This window comes from Nuphar pumila, chromosome 4 (genome assembly GCF_984573655.1).
Source record: "Nuphar pumila chromosome 4, dmNupPumi1.hap1.1, whole genome shotgun sequence".
Classification (NCBI taxonomy): domain Eukaryota; kingdom Viridiplantae; phylum Streptophyta; class Magnoliopsida; order Nymphaeales; family Nymphaeaceae; genus Nuphar; species Nuphar pumila.
The window spans coordinates 38,720,004-38,737,500 of record NC_143252.1 but is presented as its reverse complement, the minus strand read 5'-3'; the positions used below and the strand labels follow the sequence as shown (position 1 = coordinate 38,737,500).

Sequence of the window (17,497 nt, the reverse complement as noted above, 5' to 3'; positions counted from 1 at the left end):
TCCATGTACATTCCCAGTTCCTACGGTTTTATTAAGTGTACTGACATCAAAATCAGGATCATTATTGAATTGCATTTCTTCTCCTGGAACATTGAAGTCAAGTGTACTTCCGTGTACATTCCCGGTGCATTCGCTTTTATTATGTGCGCTGTCATGGTAGTCTACCTCATCATTGAATTGCATTTCTTCCACTGGAACATTCAAGTCAATAGTGGGTCTAATGCCTGCACCCTTCTTTTCATGTGCATCGTTAGTGCAGATGTTCAATTCTTCAGTTGGGTCATAAGTATAGATATTCAATTCTCCAGATCTTTCTATTGATTGAGCTACATCGTCTTTATTACAACCTGATGATAAGCTCAATAATGTTTTAAGCAATATATCAATTTGTGTTTGCAGCAACATGGCAAACAAGTCGATATTATCTCACAAAAACGAGAGTCTGTTACTAATACAGCGGTTTGAGATACAATGCATATGATGAGTGAATGTAGGATACCTGATAGGGTAGAGGCCCTTCCTAGCATCTGCAAACAAGCATTCCTGTCAACAGGTCCCAGCGTCTTATAAATATTGATAAGTTTCCAACCTTCGTAAGAACAAGATCTACCTGCAATAACCAAACAAAGCCTTAATGACACACAAGACGACATGCCTTCTTCATCGATAGCATGATGCTGGGAAGCTACTCACACCGCCTTGATGGAACTGGTTGGAATGTTTGTGCATCATTGCTTTCTTCCTTAATGCCTAACAACAACGACAAATAAAAGAAGACAGTGGAATGTTTTGTAAGCAATATATCAATTTCCGTTAGCAAGCGGCATAGGTTTACTATGATTTAATCAGGATGCATATAAGAACGGATACCACTAGGGTTACGCAAGTCAAAGCAACGATTTAATGAATGAAAGTATCAAAGCAAGTGTGGTTTGATGTTTGCTTATGCTGAGCATCGACGTGTCGCTTACCATGCCAATAAAATAAACATGTCGTACATGTGTGTTGATGATAACGCTCTCATAATATCCACGAGGCTCTAAAGCGACTTCAATAGAAGTCGCTGAGAGAGCAACGATATGCATGCGAAAATCGCCCCGCCATGCGTGTCAAGATGTGTTTCTGCACCCAAACATTTTCAAAGTCTGTGTACAAATATTTTACAAATACATATTACAAAACATATAATATCTTACAAAATGATATGTATAGCGATTTGTCAGATATTGAAAATCGATACGGCAGTTCAGTATTTATAACTTACAACTCGACGATACAAAAACATACTATCTAAAAGGTCGATAAATATATCGCACAATAAATTAAATATCGATAAGGAAGAACTTGAACATAATAGCAAACAAATCGATATTAACTAACAAAAATGTATCTCACAAAAACGAGAGTCTGTTACTAATACAGCGGTTTGAGATACAATGCATATGATGAGTGACTGTAGGATACCTGATGGGGTAGAGGCCCTTCCTAGCATCTGCAACCAAGCGTTCTTGTCAACAGGTCCCAGCGTCTTACAAATATCGATAAGTTTCCAACCTTCGTAATAACAAGATCTACCTGCAATAACCAAACAATGCCTTAATGGCACACAAGACGACATGCCTTCTTCATCGATAGCATGATGAGATGAAAAGCTACTCACGGTGCCTTAATGGCACTGGTTGGAATGTTTGTGAATCATTGCTTTCTTTCATGATGCCTAACGACAGCAGAAATGAAGAGAAGACACTGGAATGTTTTGTAACACAAGGCAGGCACGAGAAGGCGACAGTGTGTTGTACAACAGGATAAAAAACAAGGCGGAAAGCTCGACTGGAGACGAAGGCAAAGTTTGCGTTGATAATGGGAGCAACTGTTACAGCAGATGGCGCAAGCGAACGTCTCCACTTTAAATGGTTAACATCAAACTTTCTGGATGGAGGACTTTTTTGTCCTTTTCCCCACCCGTCGTTTCACAACTTTTGAATGGAGGATATTTTTGTCATTTCCTCGAACCGTCATTTCAGGGCAAGAAAAGCAAGTAAGGGTGATTAAGTCTTTGCAATAGCACCAGAGTCCGATGCAAAGTTATGTCAACATACACGGGAATACGAGCCCCATGTGCATGAATACGTGGCGCTCATTCGATCCCCCGAACACGGACGTGGGATTCAGTGAATCATCGGGGGCGAACATACACAACCTTCTCGTTCTCCTGCACAGCCCGCCAGTTCTGTGGTATGATAATATTGAAGCATTATTCTTAGCAGCCAGTCTAGTGTTTCATACTCGCATGAAACACTTAGAAATAGACTTTTCTTTTGTTCAAGATCACGTTCACACTGGCAATCTCTAAATTGAGTTTATTTTCTCTGACGATCAGCTTGCTGATGGTCTTACCAAGTCGTTGTCTACACTTAAGTTTCAAGAATTCTGTGACAAACTCAACATGCGTGGTTCCATCAACAACTGCCGAGTCCCTTTTCCTAAGAACTCGGCAAATGCAACTGACTCACCTGTTGTTAGTATCTCTTATGATAAGGACTCCTCATCTCTTGTATTGGGCTACTGTACCGTTCTAGCAAATGTTATCTATTAGTTATCGTGTAACTATCTACATTATCTTATCTTCCTAAAGTCATGGCTAAGAGATATTCTAGCGACTAATTTAGCAAACTGTTAACGTGTATTCTTTAATAAGATATCAGCCCACGTCTCACGATGAGGTGAGACTGTGAATTGCTATTCCCTTTCATCTAGCTTTCAGTGCATTCGTATTCCTTATCATCCATCTTTCAAGATCAACACACTCATGAGCTGATGGGTGTAAATTAAAACCCCAGGTCCTCCATGCACCAAGGAGTACACTCTAATTCTGTCTGGCAGCACAGGTCGCACACCGTGGTTTTCGAACTCGTGATGTCTCTTCAGCTTGGTGACTTTCAAGAATCATCCTATCAGATGAGTAGAACCCTTGTGGGAAATTTAGTGGGAAGGTTGGTAGCATTGGGCTGAAAACTTTCACGCTGCACTATCCATCCGTTGGGACTTTTTTTTTCCAACCTTGACATAAACCTGTCACTGGATTTTATGAGAAAATCTATCACACTATCAACTATTGCTATGATTATCTAAAAGTTTTCTAAGTTTATCTAGAAAAAACTGGAAAATAAGAAATTCAAATAAACTAGATTTATCTCATCTCAAAAACTTAGTTGACAATTAGATGTCTTCTCCTTTTAAATAAGAAGATTTTCCTATTCTAATCAAAATAAACTATCTTCTAAGATAACCTTCCAAAAAAGATAAAATCTATCCTAAAAATGTGGATCAAAGACAATGCTCTAAATGTCCATTATAAAGATCCAAATTAAAATAAATGGATAAAAAAAAACAATGGGCCCCGAGTCACTTGGCTCCACTCCTGCATCAAACCTACAACTGGTTCAACAAGTCATTAGTCGTACTATTTTTGTAAATTAACCAAGGCCTTTCATGTCACTTATCTCGAAAAGATTATACAGTATCGAAAAGATTTTATAGCATTTCCAAATGCACTCACTTTAAAATATCATCACTTTATGTATTTGAAAAGGAGCCGGTGATTATGTTTACAATATTACTTCTTGGTTTCAGCAACACATTGTGCTGTCATATTATTTACCGAGAACACCTTTTGGAAGCAATGTGTGAAAATTTTGGATGTTAGTTCAATATACATATACGGACCCAATCTACTTTGCATAGAGAACAAGCCATACTAAGTTGAGTCATTGATTACTAGCTGGTGGTCACAATCCAACGGTTTCCCATACGTTTCCCACTTCCTAAAACGGGCAAATGGTTTGCGACCATGGAGGGCTTAAGACAATGGTGGGCTCCGGATAAGGATGAGGGAGCAATTGCCAAGCAAGGGTTGGCTCTTTTGACCCTGCTTATGGCCTTAATTTGGTGTGATCCCACCACACTTTTGATTTGGTGGATCTTGACATTACAAAAAACCATACATTACACGTCCTCCTGTTTCATTTTTTTCAGTTTCAACGTCTCTTTCTTACCAACCAATTTTGCATTTATGGTCACCACCTTACTTTCTCTCTCTATAAATCTCACTACCATCCTGCTATCTAGCCCCCCCCCCCCCCCCCCCCCCCTTCCTCCCTTGAAGGAAAAAAATAAAAGTTGGTATGATACTTAGAATCAAGTATAAGATTCTCTAGGTGGCCGGCTGCCAGTGGTGATCCATGTGCCTCGAATTATTAATGTACTATTTTTAATATAGAATTTGACATCAATACCTTGCCTCCCAACTCTCTATATTGCAAGCTCGTCTCTCTTAAATCCTTCCTCCCGTTTTCTCTCTCTTTTATTGAGAAACAAGGAAAAGTTTTCCCTACCATTCCCCAGCATTCTTAATGGGAGAAGCACAGCAGGTTTGGCTTCCTTTTTTTGCTTCATTTCTTGTTGATTTCGAGCTTTTAGTTCTGGATTTTGTTTTCATTGTAATGTTGGTGCTTGTAGGTCTGACTAAATATTGGTGTTTCTCGTGTTTGTGTGTTTTGATGGGTTCTTTTTTTCTTTTTCTGTAGGAGGAAAAGAAGGCAGAGGCTCAGCCAGAAGTCAAGAGTGAAGAGAAGAAAGAAGAGAAACCTGCAGAGGAAAAGAAAGAGGAGAAGAAAGATGAAGGAAAGAAGGAAGAGGAGGAGAAGAAAGAAGAGATAAAGCCCCCAGCTCCCGTGATTCTATTTGTGGACATGCATTGCATTGGCTGTGCTAAGAAAGTGGAAAGAACCCTCCTCAAAGTCAGAGGTCTCTCTCCTTCTCTATAACCTAAAAAAACCACACCCAGCTGGTTGTGCTGGCTCAGCCTGCCATACCTACAATCGTCGTGCTGGCGGCATAAACTATGAGACTAGGACCCTCTCCCCTCAGGCCTATGCTGGGTGTCAGCTTGCGCAGAGGGAAGACACCCATGAGAATTGAACCTTGACCGCCAATCTAGCGGCCAAGGCCCCATCCTACTGCACAAACATAGCTTCAGTCCTCTCTCTTAATCTTTAATTTATCATATATGTTTAGGTGTGGAAGATGTGAAGATAAACATGGTAGAGAACCAGGTTACAGTAAAGGGTATGGTAGATCCCCAAGCATTGTGCACTAGAATACAGAGGAAGACCAAGCGAAGAGCCAGTGTCATATCTCCATTGCCGGCAAACGATGGAGAAAACGCCAAACCAGAGGTGGTGAACGCACAGGTAAAGAGATATAGAGTAGTAAATGTTTGTTGTTTGTTTACCCATTCTTGGTGGCATTTTTTGTTTTATGACAGGCTAGTGGAACCAGTACAGTGGTGCTCAATGTAAACATGCATTGTGAGGCGTGTGCTCTTCAACTACAGAAAAAGATTCTCCGAATGAGAGGTAGATCCCAGCACGAAATTAACCAAATATCATGCACTTGGAGTGGCCCTGTGGTTATATATATATATATATATATATATATATATATATATATATATATATATATATATATATATATATATATATATATATATATATATATATATATATATATATAGAGAGAGAGAGAGAGAGAGAGAGAGAGAGAGAGAGAGAGAGAGAGAGAGAAAGAGATTTGCAAACTTTTGCAAGAAGGTCTCTCAGTTGATCGCCTCTGCCTACTTCTGTTAGCATTTGTGAGAATCACCAGCATGCCGTCATGCTCATTACTCCTCCCAAAAAGGATCTCATCTTGGCCATCCAAATGAAGCATCAGTACGGCTAGGATCAGTCTACATGTGAAAATGTAAAATCAATTCTAACCGTTGATTGGATGGCTAGGATTGAATGCAGATGGAACCCATCCATCCTCTGTCGAATTGTAGGATCATCCGTACTCCCCATTCATGGTGCATGCAGTCTTGGTAGGAGATTTTTCACTGTTTAGTTCTTTGTCATTCATCACATAAATGGTGTAAAAAGAAAAAAGCACCACTATTGTACTTTTTAAAAGTATTTTTATGAAAAAATTACAAAAAATTTAAAAGTACTTTTATTGTAATTTAAAAGTAATTATGAAAAAAATTACAAAGAATGCCTAACTTTTCAGCTAATTACAAAGAACAGCTTAACATTTGAAATTTTACAAATAGGGTGCCTAGTTGAGGATATAACTCTTTGAGAGTCGTTTCCCAATGTTGTCAGTATCGGTCTCTGCCCTGAATCATTGGGCCACCCATTTAGTTATATAGGCCGATAGTACCGATACTCAATTGAATCGTTCTGTAACGGCCTAAAAATAATAAAAAATTTATTATGTGTCAATCACATGTGTTAAAACCATTAAAATATTTTTAAAATTATATTAAAAAGTATTTTTGGTATTTTTTATATTTATTAAAAATAACCGATTCATGCCAGAAGTAGTATCGAATTTCTGCCGATAAGATGTGTACAGGCTCATAAGATTTGTGATACTTTAATCACGGATCTGCCTATAGAATGATGTCAAATCTTACGAAGTTAATCTTGCTTGGTGGGGGCGGATTTTGTCTCGTTTCACATCCTAAAAACTGCACCCACTTTAACAAAAGGTCCTGCTAATCCAATTCAAGTGTCTTAACTCTTTAAAGCAGTGCTCTCTTAAAAGCCACCGACAATATAACAGTTAACCTCACCAGCCACTGATCTCTCCTTTACCAGAACCGTATATTTTTTGTAATTGTGGTATCTCTATTTTTTAATAACCAATCACCGCGGTGGTTACCTGAAGGCCCAAGATCAAATCTCACTGTCAGATGGGGGCTGCTGTTGCTTTATTTTATCATGGTTGGGGGTCACGTAAGGCTTGGTGATCATGTCCTCAACTGGTTGTTTTACACCTCAGAGGTTCTTGAAGAAGGTTTTTCTACTTCATTAAAAAAAATTTATTTTTCTAATAATTCGTTCTTTAACTAAACACAGGAGTTCAAACCGCAGAAACCGATCTCGCCGGCAGCAAGGTGACCGTAACAGGCACAATGGACGCCAACAAACTCGTCGAATACGTCTATAGACGCACAAGAAAGCAAGCCAACATTGTCACACCCCCCAAAACAGAGGAAGAAAATAAGGAAGAGAAGCCAGCAGAGGAACCAAAGGCCGAAGAGAAGATGGAGGAGAAGGCAGAAGAAAAGAAAGAAGAAGAGAAGAAACAAGAAGAAAAGAAAGAGGAAGAGAAGAAAGAAGAAAGCAAGAAAGAAGAAGAGAAGAAGGCCGAACAGACCGGTGGAGGTGAGGAAGAAGGGAAGCAGGTAGCCGAAGAGGATGCGGCAAAAAAGATGGTTTTCTATCCGCCCATCTACGTGATCGAACGGGTGTACGCTCCTCAGATCTTCAGCGACGAGAATCCGAACGCCTGCTGCATCTCGTAGAGAAAATTGTGTAATAAAAATAAAAGAGTTTTCTATGTGCATGGCATGGGCCATGGTCCATGCGTATCGTCGTATCATATCATATCACATTCCATATTATTATTATATTATTGTCCATACTTAATATAAATGATGGGGTGAGAATGATGGTGAATATTGTAAATTAAGATTAATTTCGTATTAGTTTTGTCCCTTTTAATTATGTATAAATTTAAAAAAAAATGGTGGAGAATCTCTAGAGAGATCAGAAGTGGCTTTCACGTGGCGGGGCCACTTTTTCCTGCATGCCTAGTCAGCAAGGGACAACAAAGCCTGACGTGGCAACCGTCTAAGATCCTTTGTCGTTTGGTTCAAGTTACTGCAAAGCACTGACCCCTACCAAACCGTCTATGACGTGGGAGATATTCAACGGGGGTGATTTACACGTGGATTGAGATGGACGGGCAATGTTGTTTCTTTTTGAAAGATGTAAAGCAATTCCTACTTTGTTCCTTTTGTAGGGATGCTTTATGGGTGTGCATAAGTTCAAAAAGACCGGCTCTTTTACGGGTCTCTAGCCAACCATAGTGCTAGGCATAGGTGTGGATCGTGCAGGCAGCTGCCTTTTAGGGTATCTTTGCCCTCCCAGCAACCCAGCTTATCCAATAGTGGTGGGCGTCAAAATATGCAGGCTAGGACCTAGAAGGTCTTGATAGGGGGTGTCAACGGTTGGGTTTGGTTTTCACTCCGGTGGAACCACACTACAAGAATTCTGCGGATTAGCGACAGACGCTATTTGACGACAATTCATCGCAAATCCGTTAAGCGATGGATTGATGATGGCTCAGTGATGGATAGCGTCCATCACAATTTTTTGGTCGCTAATTAGCGACAAAACTTGTTTATCGTTACTTTCATCGCTAATTAGCGATAGATTAGCAAATGCCATGATCCATCGCTAAATAAAGATTGATTTTGTTTTGCGATAAATACATATCCGTCGATAATTTGTCACTAAAATTTAATGATAGATACATTTTCGTTGCTAAATCCCGTCGCAAATTTATCGATGGATTCGCGATAGATTACATTCTGTTACAAAACATCGACTGATTCAGTTTTGTGAGACAAATAAGTATATGTCTCTAATCTGTCATTAAATTCGTGATGGATATTAGCGACGAATAATATCCATCAAAAAATTTAAAATAAATAAATAAATAAATATTTGAAATATAAATATCGAGAAAAAATTTCTCGTTATACAGTTTATACAACCTGTGTATAAAAAATAAAGTACACAAAAAAGATACATATACAAAGCAAGTGAAACAAATTTAGCACAAGTTATAAGTGAAACAAATTTAACAACCCACTATAATCCTCGCCAAGTTCTAATTAGTTACAAGTGAACATATACAAAGAGTTTCGTTTGAAACAACAAGTACATGAAACAAATTCAACACATGAATCTAGTCATCGCCAAGATTCAGAGCATCATCTTCTTCATTGTTTCAATCTGCCCCTTCATCGATGCCTCCATCAGCTCCTCTACGTTGATCATCTCCAGCATCCTACAAGAGAACCGAAATGTTAGTATTGATAAACAAAATATAATAAAATAAATTATATGCAATGCACCTAATTTAAGGCAATCAAAGTAAAATGGTTGAATGACACATAGACTAGCAATAAAATGAAGAACATTAACAGAATTCAGATATGTGTTCTAAGACTGACAAAAAAAATTCATTGTGATTCAATCATGCAGATATGTGTTATAAGGTTGTCAAAAAAATGTTTTAGTGATTCAAGCATACATATATGGTTTATAAGGCTATCAAATAAATGTGTTATGTATCACAATCATTCATATATGTATTATAAGGCAGTCAAAAAACTTTTATAGTGATGAAATCATGCTTATATGTGTTTTAAGGTTGTCAAAAAACTTTCACAGTGATTCAATCACGCATATGTGTTATAAGGCAGTAAAAAAACTTTCATAGTGATGAAATCATGCTTATATGTATTCTAAGGTTGTCAAAAAACTTTCATAGTGATTCAATCATGCATATATGTGTTATAAGGCAGTAAAAAAACTTTCATAGTGATGAAATCATGCTTATATGTGTTCTAAGGTTGTGATTTTTTTTTTGAGTAATTCAATCATGCATATATGTGTTATAAGGTAGTCAAAAAACTTTCATAGTGATGAAATCATGCATATATGTATTATAAGGCAGTAAAAAAACTTTCATAGTGATGAAATCATGCTTATATGTGTTTTAAGGTTGTTAAAAAACTTTCATAGTGATTCATTCATGCATATATGTGTTATAAGGCAGTCAAAAAACTTTCATAGTGATGAAATCATGCTTATATGTGTTGTAAGGTTGTCAAAAAACTTTCATAGTGATTCAATCGTGCATATATATGTTATAAGGCAGTAAAAAAACTTTCATAGTGATAAAATCATGCTTATATGTGTTCTAAGGTTTTGAAAAAACTTTTATAGTAATCCAATCATACATATATGTGTTATAAGACAGTAAAAAAACTTTCATAGTGATGAAATCATGCTTATATGTATTCTAAGGTTGTGAAAAACCTTTTATAGTAATTCAATCATGCATATATGTGTTATAAGGCAGTCAAAAAACTTTCATAGTGATGAAATTATGCTTATATGTATTCTAAAGTTGTAAAAAAACTTTCATAGTGATTCAATCATGCATCTATGTGTTATAAGACAGTAAAAAAACTTTCATAGTGATGAAATCATGCTTATATGTGTTTTAAGGTTGTCAAAAAACTTTTCTAGTGATTCAATCATGCATATATGTGTTATAAGGCAGTCAAAAAACTTTCATAGTGATGAAATCATGCTTATATGTGTTCTAGGTCTGGTATAAATTTTTTTTACATTGAAATTAAGTCTTCATACGGATCATACCAGGTAAAGTAATATTTTTTTATCATTTTTACAATAAAAAAATGTGGGTCTTAATCGGAACTCTAGTCGGGTCTAGGTCTGGTATAAAATTTCAAAAACTATACCTAGATCCATGTATTAATCGGACCTTTAGGTCCTGACTTGGGTCCCAATTAGGTCTTATTATTTGTTACCATACCCATACCCTAAAAGGTTTGGTCCTGGTAAACCAGACCGTTTGACACCCCTAGGTCTTGAAGTTGGTCACGTATCATTGGTTGCCCAAATATGACATGAACCTTTTTTTGTTTCACAAAAACAAAATCTTCATACCCACAAGGGCTAAGATCATCTAGGAAACCCATGGGTGAACTCTTCGATGGGTGATTTACCAACTGAAAGTTAGTCAATGTACGATCACTGATGAGGATTTTTCCCTTGAATTATTCAAAAGAAAAAGTCCTTCAAGGTTAAGGACAAGATATGATCAAATATTTTGTCTCTTTCACCCCCATCTATCCCTTAAATGAGCTCCACTACAAGTGGAGTGTTGCCATTGGTATTTTACATGACATGGCCAAATTCATGAATTCCATGGCTTCTATCTAAATAAGACTGCTAAATTTATTAGCCAAACTCACAGGGAGGGAGGTAACCCCATGGTGTGGTTGGAAGCATAGTTGGCCCAACCGATAACTCGGTCAAAATCGTTTAAGATCTGACTCATAAACCATTGAGGATCGTGCGGCGCTTAGGATGTGAATTAAGCAAGCCTGTAGAGCGAAAGTGGCATGCTGAAGCAACGTGAGGTAGTGCATCGAGAGACGTCACTGAGAAACGGAAGCGAAGTGTGGACGGCAACTCTTTAAAGCCATTGTGTAGGAATGGATGCTCAATCAGTGCTCGTTGTACTTGAGAGCGGAGGGCCACCGGATGACTCAAAGGATTTGGAATTTTTTTAATAATTACAAATTTGTCTATAAAATAAAATACTTTTAAAATATTTAATAAATGAAAAGAATAAAAAAATAAGAGATTGTTTTAATAATGATGAAATGGAAGCCATGCTTGCCCTCTTTAGCTAATTAGATTTCAAACTGACAAAAGAGAGAGAGAGAGAGAGAGAGTTGCGATGGAAGGGAATAGCATGAAACCCAATCAAAACCACGTATGTTCAACTCTATTAAAAGCCTAAGGAATGAAAACTTAATACTGGAAATAAGCAGGTCAATAAGTCATGTGTTTGTCCTCTTCTTATCAGGGAGGACCCAAAGCATTAACGAAAATAAAGGAAAATTAAATTGGCAGTTTTACTGTTTCTATCGTTCAACAGGCCAGGTTTTACTGCAACTATGTGTTTGGATGACATCCTTTTTCGATTGGGTCTATTAATTTTCTTTTGAACCTTAACCTTTAAAAGCTAAATTAAATCTTTCAACTTGGAACGGTTTAGGCCAAGTAGACCTACCCATGGCGAGTGGGTCAGTTCAGGCCGAGTTGAACACGAGTTAGGTTAAAAATGGGTAATTCTCAAATCGTCACTAGTTTGGTACCTAACCCTAACCGAGTCAACTGACTTGACTTGGCAAGTTTTCCAACCTTCGTTAGAAGGCTAGAAGGTCTTGGGATCCTTTGTTCTAGGCTCTCTCTATAAACATAGATGTGCGTTCTCTCCCTCTCTCTATCTCTCTCTGCTTAATTTGAATTTATAGATGCATGCACCATAATAAAGCATGCTTTAAATGGTATACTTTTCATGTTTATAAGTGCCTTCAGAATTACCATATCATATGGTGTTCAAACTTGATAATGAAAAAAATAAATTTTCTAGTTAAACAATTTTGATCTTAAGCATGATTTTTAGTAAATAAAAATGACAAATGCATCTAGGGCTCTCTCTCTCTATATATAGGTTAATATTTGGTGCCGTTGAAGGCACCAAATTATATAGAACTATTGCACTGAAAATCATAGGTTCTGATCACATAGGTGTGTTTAGGAAGATTTGCTTGCTAAGGATCAAACCTTGGATTGATTCAAAAATATGTTTTTTTGTCATCAAATTTTAGTGCATTGTAGACTGTTAATTATTGAAGTTCTTAAAAAGACTGTATATGTCACAATCATATGATTCAAAACTGAATTCTCATTAAACAAACATTTTAGATCACATTCATAAGATTTAATTTACAAAAAAAATCTAAAAGATATGATTTCTAACTCAATAATTTCATATAATTTGGTGCCTTCATATATATATAGGGTTAATCTAACATTAATCTAATCGTTTTTAACATTGGATAGATTCAACCTTATGAAATTGATTAAATCACCCTTAAAATAATGTCATTCTTTAAAATGCAAGTTTATTTTTTTGGCATTATAGGTCTTTTGAACTTGGAGGGAATTGAAAAGTCAATCACCTCTTCCAAAAAAGTAATTTTATAAAACTACCAAAGTTATCTTCTTGACCTAAAAAATCAACCTTATATTTTCAAAAAATGTTGTTATTTTAAGGGTGTTTTAGTTGTTTTCATAAGGTTAATCTATCAAATATTAAATAGAGCTAGTTTAATGTTAGATTAACTTATGTATATATAGGGTAAATGGAATATGTAAACCAATAAAAAGGTAAACTGATATGCATCGAGATTTTCAAAGGTTTTTTTTTTATTTTTTTTTAAATTTCATCGTACGAATGTGATGTAGATGCTTGATTTTATAGAAACATACTCTTAGATCATTTAATCACGATGTATAAGAAGGATCTTTAAGGCTTGAAAATCAATGGCTCAAAATTTTTATAACTATTCAAGCATACAAAATCACATTTCTTGATCCGATTATGATGATCCAATAGTTGATTCCAAGCAAATGGACTATTGTAACACCTCAAATTTTAAAACCAGAAAAATGGTAAAAAAAAAATTAAACCCTTTTAAATCCTTTAGCAAAATAATAGCGAAAAAACTTGTCGGGTCTAAAACTTGGCGTGCTACTTTTCATAATCATTCATAACCATACAATTATAGAATTAAAAATAAATTCAAGCATGCATAAAAATAAATCAAAGTCCACAATTGTCCATAATTAATTATATTTGTCCACTTGTAATTAAATTTAAATAAATAATCCGAGTCTTAAAATCTTCGGAGGTATAGGAAAGATTGACTCGGTCCCCGTCGTAACCTCCCGCCCTCACATGTAGGCATCTACTCACTTCCTGAAAATATTAAATTATATAGGGTCAGACATAACATGTCTCAGTAGGGTAGATTATACTAAACTCGTAAAACAGAAATACAAAACATAAATTTTATGTAACTTTTCATAATTTAATTTTGAAGAACAAATCACACATTTGCATAGCTGACATGAGTATACAATTCATTAATTTAAACATGTATACATCAATCATTTCAAGCCAAGCAGATAAAATACATGAACAAATAAAATGTATAAACTTACCAAATGCAAAAGCTATTAAATGCATGAACCAATTTTTATCTTCAATCGTATTTTCTTTCTTAAATGATGCATGTGATGCCTAACTAATGCATATACATCTTAAGTTATCACTTCTTAGCCCCGTGGGTACAACACAGGCATGAACCTAGATCAAGGCCATGGTGCAGGGGTATTTTTATACAATGGTAACTATGACCTGGCCATGCACCTTTTCTAAAACCCATAACTTTTCTATACTTTATGAAAAATAATAGTAAATTAAAGTTAAAATATTATTTGAAATTAAGTTAAAAATTTAATTATAATTCAAGTATTAATTTAGATTTAGAATAAATTTCAAGTTGAGAATTTATTCTGGATTAGGGTTTTGATTTTTATCGGATAATAATTTGAGTCTTAAATATTAAACGAGATTCGAGCTAAGTGTGTATTTTAAATTTAAAGTTTTATTGAATTTCACTTTCAATTTATGAAGTTTTATCAATCTGAATTCTGATTCAAGAATTTGAATTCAAATCGGATTTGAATTTGAATTAGGAGTCTTACTGAATTTCGATTTTAGTTTTTAGAGTTTATCAAAAGTGGATTTTGATTTATGAATTTAGGTCGGATCTGGATTTAAATTTAGATGTAATACCCGAGAATTTTAAGTTTTTTTTTCTGAAATTCTTGGATTTTAATTTCAATTCTCAAGTTCTAGCCAAGAAATCTACTAGAGGGTTTGTAGGGTTTAGAAGAAATTAAAAATATTAAAAAATAACCCCTACACGCCCCAGGGTCTCATCGACCCCATTGAGTTTCGAATTTTCTAGAAATTATTTTTGAAGAATTCAAATTAACCCTCAAGAAATATAAATAATTTACATAAATAAATGTTTACATCTGAATTTGTAAAGATTTGAATTTGAATTTAATTGAAATTCAAAGTTAATTTAGGCTTAAATGACATTTAGAATTTAAGGTGAATTTGGAATTTTGAATCAAATTTTTGGTAAAATTCAGATTTAGCCCCGAGGGAGTGAATTAACATAAATGATTTAAATATTTAAAACTTTGAAAATTTATTAATAAAAATTTAGTAGGTTTGAATTTAATAAAATTACATGTATTAACATTTCATGTGAATTATAATTTTATTTATGTAACATTTCAATTTAATTTAACTTGAATTCTATGGAATGAAATTCTAAAATTAAGTGGATTTTTTAATATGCTAGGAGTCCATAGGTGGACCATCCCATCCTATGTGACATTCTAATTTAAAGTTTAAAATAATAGAAACAAAAATAAACTTTAAATTGGGATTAAATTGAAAGTTACCAAAAAAAACAAAGCAAAGGTGAGAAAAGTCAAAACATCATAATTAAGTGTACTATATGGTATACATATATAATACATGATATATTATATGCTATTCATAGGGTAAATAAGTAAGGACTTGGTGGGACGTCCCACCATCCTCCCTCACCTTTTGGAGTTGCTAAGTAAGAGAATGGCTGGAAATTTTAAAGTTTAGAAAGTTTTGCTAAAAGTCAACAATTGGGTTTAAGAGGTTTTAAAAAAAATCGACTTAGTCAACTTGCTTGCCAAGCAAGCAAGTTGCTAAGGTTTGTAAATTGGAAAGAAAGGGTCTCATAGGGGTGTCGACCAGCCCTATGGAGCCTCTGTAATTGTTATTAATAGTAGGTATTATATATATAATACATTATACTATATAGTCTCTACCTATTAGAAAAAAAAGAGCTTAGAAAAAAAGGAAGTTTTTTTAGATTTGGTAAGTTAAACTTGATTGAGATCAAGGGTTGGGATTTACTCCATCCCTTGACCTCAATACAAACTCTATAAATATAGAGGAGGGGATCAAGCCCCCCCCCCCCCTATTTGATATTTTTTCTAAGAGCTTCTTATTTCCCCCAAGCTTCTTCTACTTTTCCCCTTTTTCTCTCTTTTTTACACCAAATCTCTTGGTGTTTTCTTCCTTGGTTCAACAAGAGATACCTCCACATGATTAATGGAAGGCCTAAGGAGGGTGTATATGAGGTCATAGTGTGTGTGGATCGAACAAATCGTATGCAAAGACCCACTGGTTCGTGTAGGAGCAGATTTTTCGATAAAAGATAGGTGAATTTATACTTCTCTTGCGAAACAAATTTTTTAGCATAAATTACACATATTTTTTCATAAGAATAGATCCTAAACAAACAATTCCATGTGTGAGTTTGACTTAAGGCTATCAAAAGATAGAAAAAGAAGGGGTTTTTTAGAGAAAACCCCTTTTAAAAATATGTTTTACTCAAAAACTAGTTTTTTAGAAAATAAATCTATAAATTTTGAAAATACACAAATTATACTCTGATTTTCTTGAAAGTATTGATTTAAATTAGTAGAGTAGGTTGTTGTAGATATTCTGTAAAAATTTGGTGAATTTCTATGATCAAAATTTTGAGATATCATAATTTTAGTCATATCGGGTTTTTCAAAAATAAAATTGGTAAATTTAAAAAAATCATAAATTTTGTAGTTAAATCTATGCTATTTTTAATTATAGTTGTTTGATTATGTTTATGTACATACTCTATGATTTTTATAGATTTTTTTGAATTTTAATTGCATGTAAATTCTATGATTTATTTCGTTAATTATGTATTGTTTTGAATTAATTTCTGAGAAAATAATGCATGTGTGAGACAGGTGTATTTTTTCAGCCAAACAACTTAGAAAAAATATAATTTGTCTTAGTGATATTAGATCAGACTTGGATGTGTAGTTTGATTGTGTGTTTTAATTAAATTATATCAAAAGAAATACGGATTCGGGTGATCCGGTTTGGGCCCACTTGAATGCATAGACCCGGAATTATAGTTTTTCGGTCAGACATCCGACCAGTAAAATGCTCATAACTCTCTTATCCGGAGGAGTTTTGATGAGCGGTTTATTGCATTAGAAATCTAACAAAATTTTCTACTTTTTGTCAAATTTTTAGCTTTGTTCATGGTCTAAGCACGGTTCTGAAATAGTTGAAACATAGTCTGATATGTTTGTAGTAAAACATTCGTAACTCTCTCATACAAAGCAATTTTTATGAACGGTTTCACTACAAGAAAAATGCCAATTAGCGACGAAAATTTATGATGGAAATAATCCATCGCAGTTTAACGATGGATTAGCGAGAGGAAATGAGTCGTCCCTAACATTGAAATTAGTTGCGGGATTAGCGACGGAATAATATCCATCGCTAATCCATCGCTACTTAGCGACAGATATTATTTCATCGCAAAACATGTCAGAACTTAACAGTGGTGTAGCGATGAATATTATTTTGTTGCTAATTAGCGTCGGTGTTGGCGACGAAATTGTTCCATCGTGAATCCGTCACTAAGTTTTGATGTAAAATGTCCATTTAGGGCACGAAATTGTGTTTGCTCTGTCTCTCTTTCTCTCATTCGTGTTGCTTGCCCCGGCCACCTACCGCTATCCGGCTACCTCCCACTCTCCGGCCACCTCCCGCTATCCGGCGATCGCCCCGACCACCTCCCTTTCTCTGGCAACCGCCCCAGCCCTCTCCGCACCCACTATTCCCTCGCCCGCCCCAGCCACCTACCATGCTTCGACGACTGCCTCGTCCACCTTCCACTCTCCGACGACAGCTCCGGCCACCTTCTGCTATCCGGCGACTGCCCCATCCACCTCCCGCTATCCGGCGGCTG

At 35.5% G+C, this 17,497-nt stretch overlaps 1 protein-coding gene across 1 annotated transcript; it reads left to right on the top strand.

Moving 5' to 3' along the window:
* Positions 1-4,222: 4,222 nt before the first annotated feature.
* Positions 4,223-7,414, top strand: LOC149840054 (heavy metal-associated isoprenylated plant protein 9-like). The gene is made up of 5 exons (XM_090004328.1): positions 4,223-4,430; positions 4,587-4,806; positions 5,077-5,252; positions 5,327-5,417; positions 6,960-7,414. The coding sequence occupies exons 1-5, from the start codon at positions 4,413-4,415 to the stop codon at positions 7,406-7,408; spliced, it is 954 nt and encodes a 317-aa protein (XP_089860454.1). The 5' UTR covers positions 4,223-4,412; the 3' UTR covers positions 7,409-7,414.
* The last annotated feature ends 10,083 nt before the right edge of the window (positions 7,415-17,497 follow it).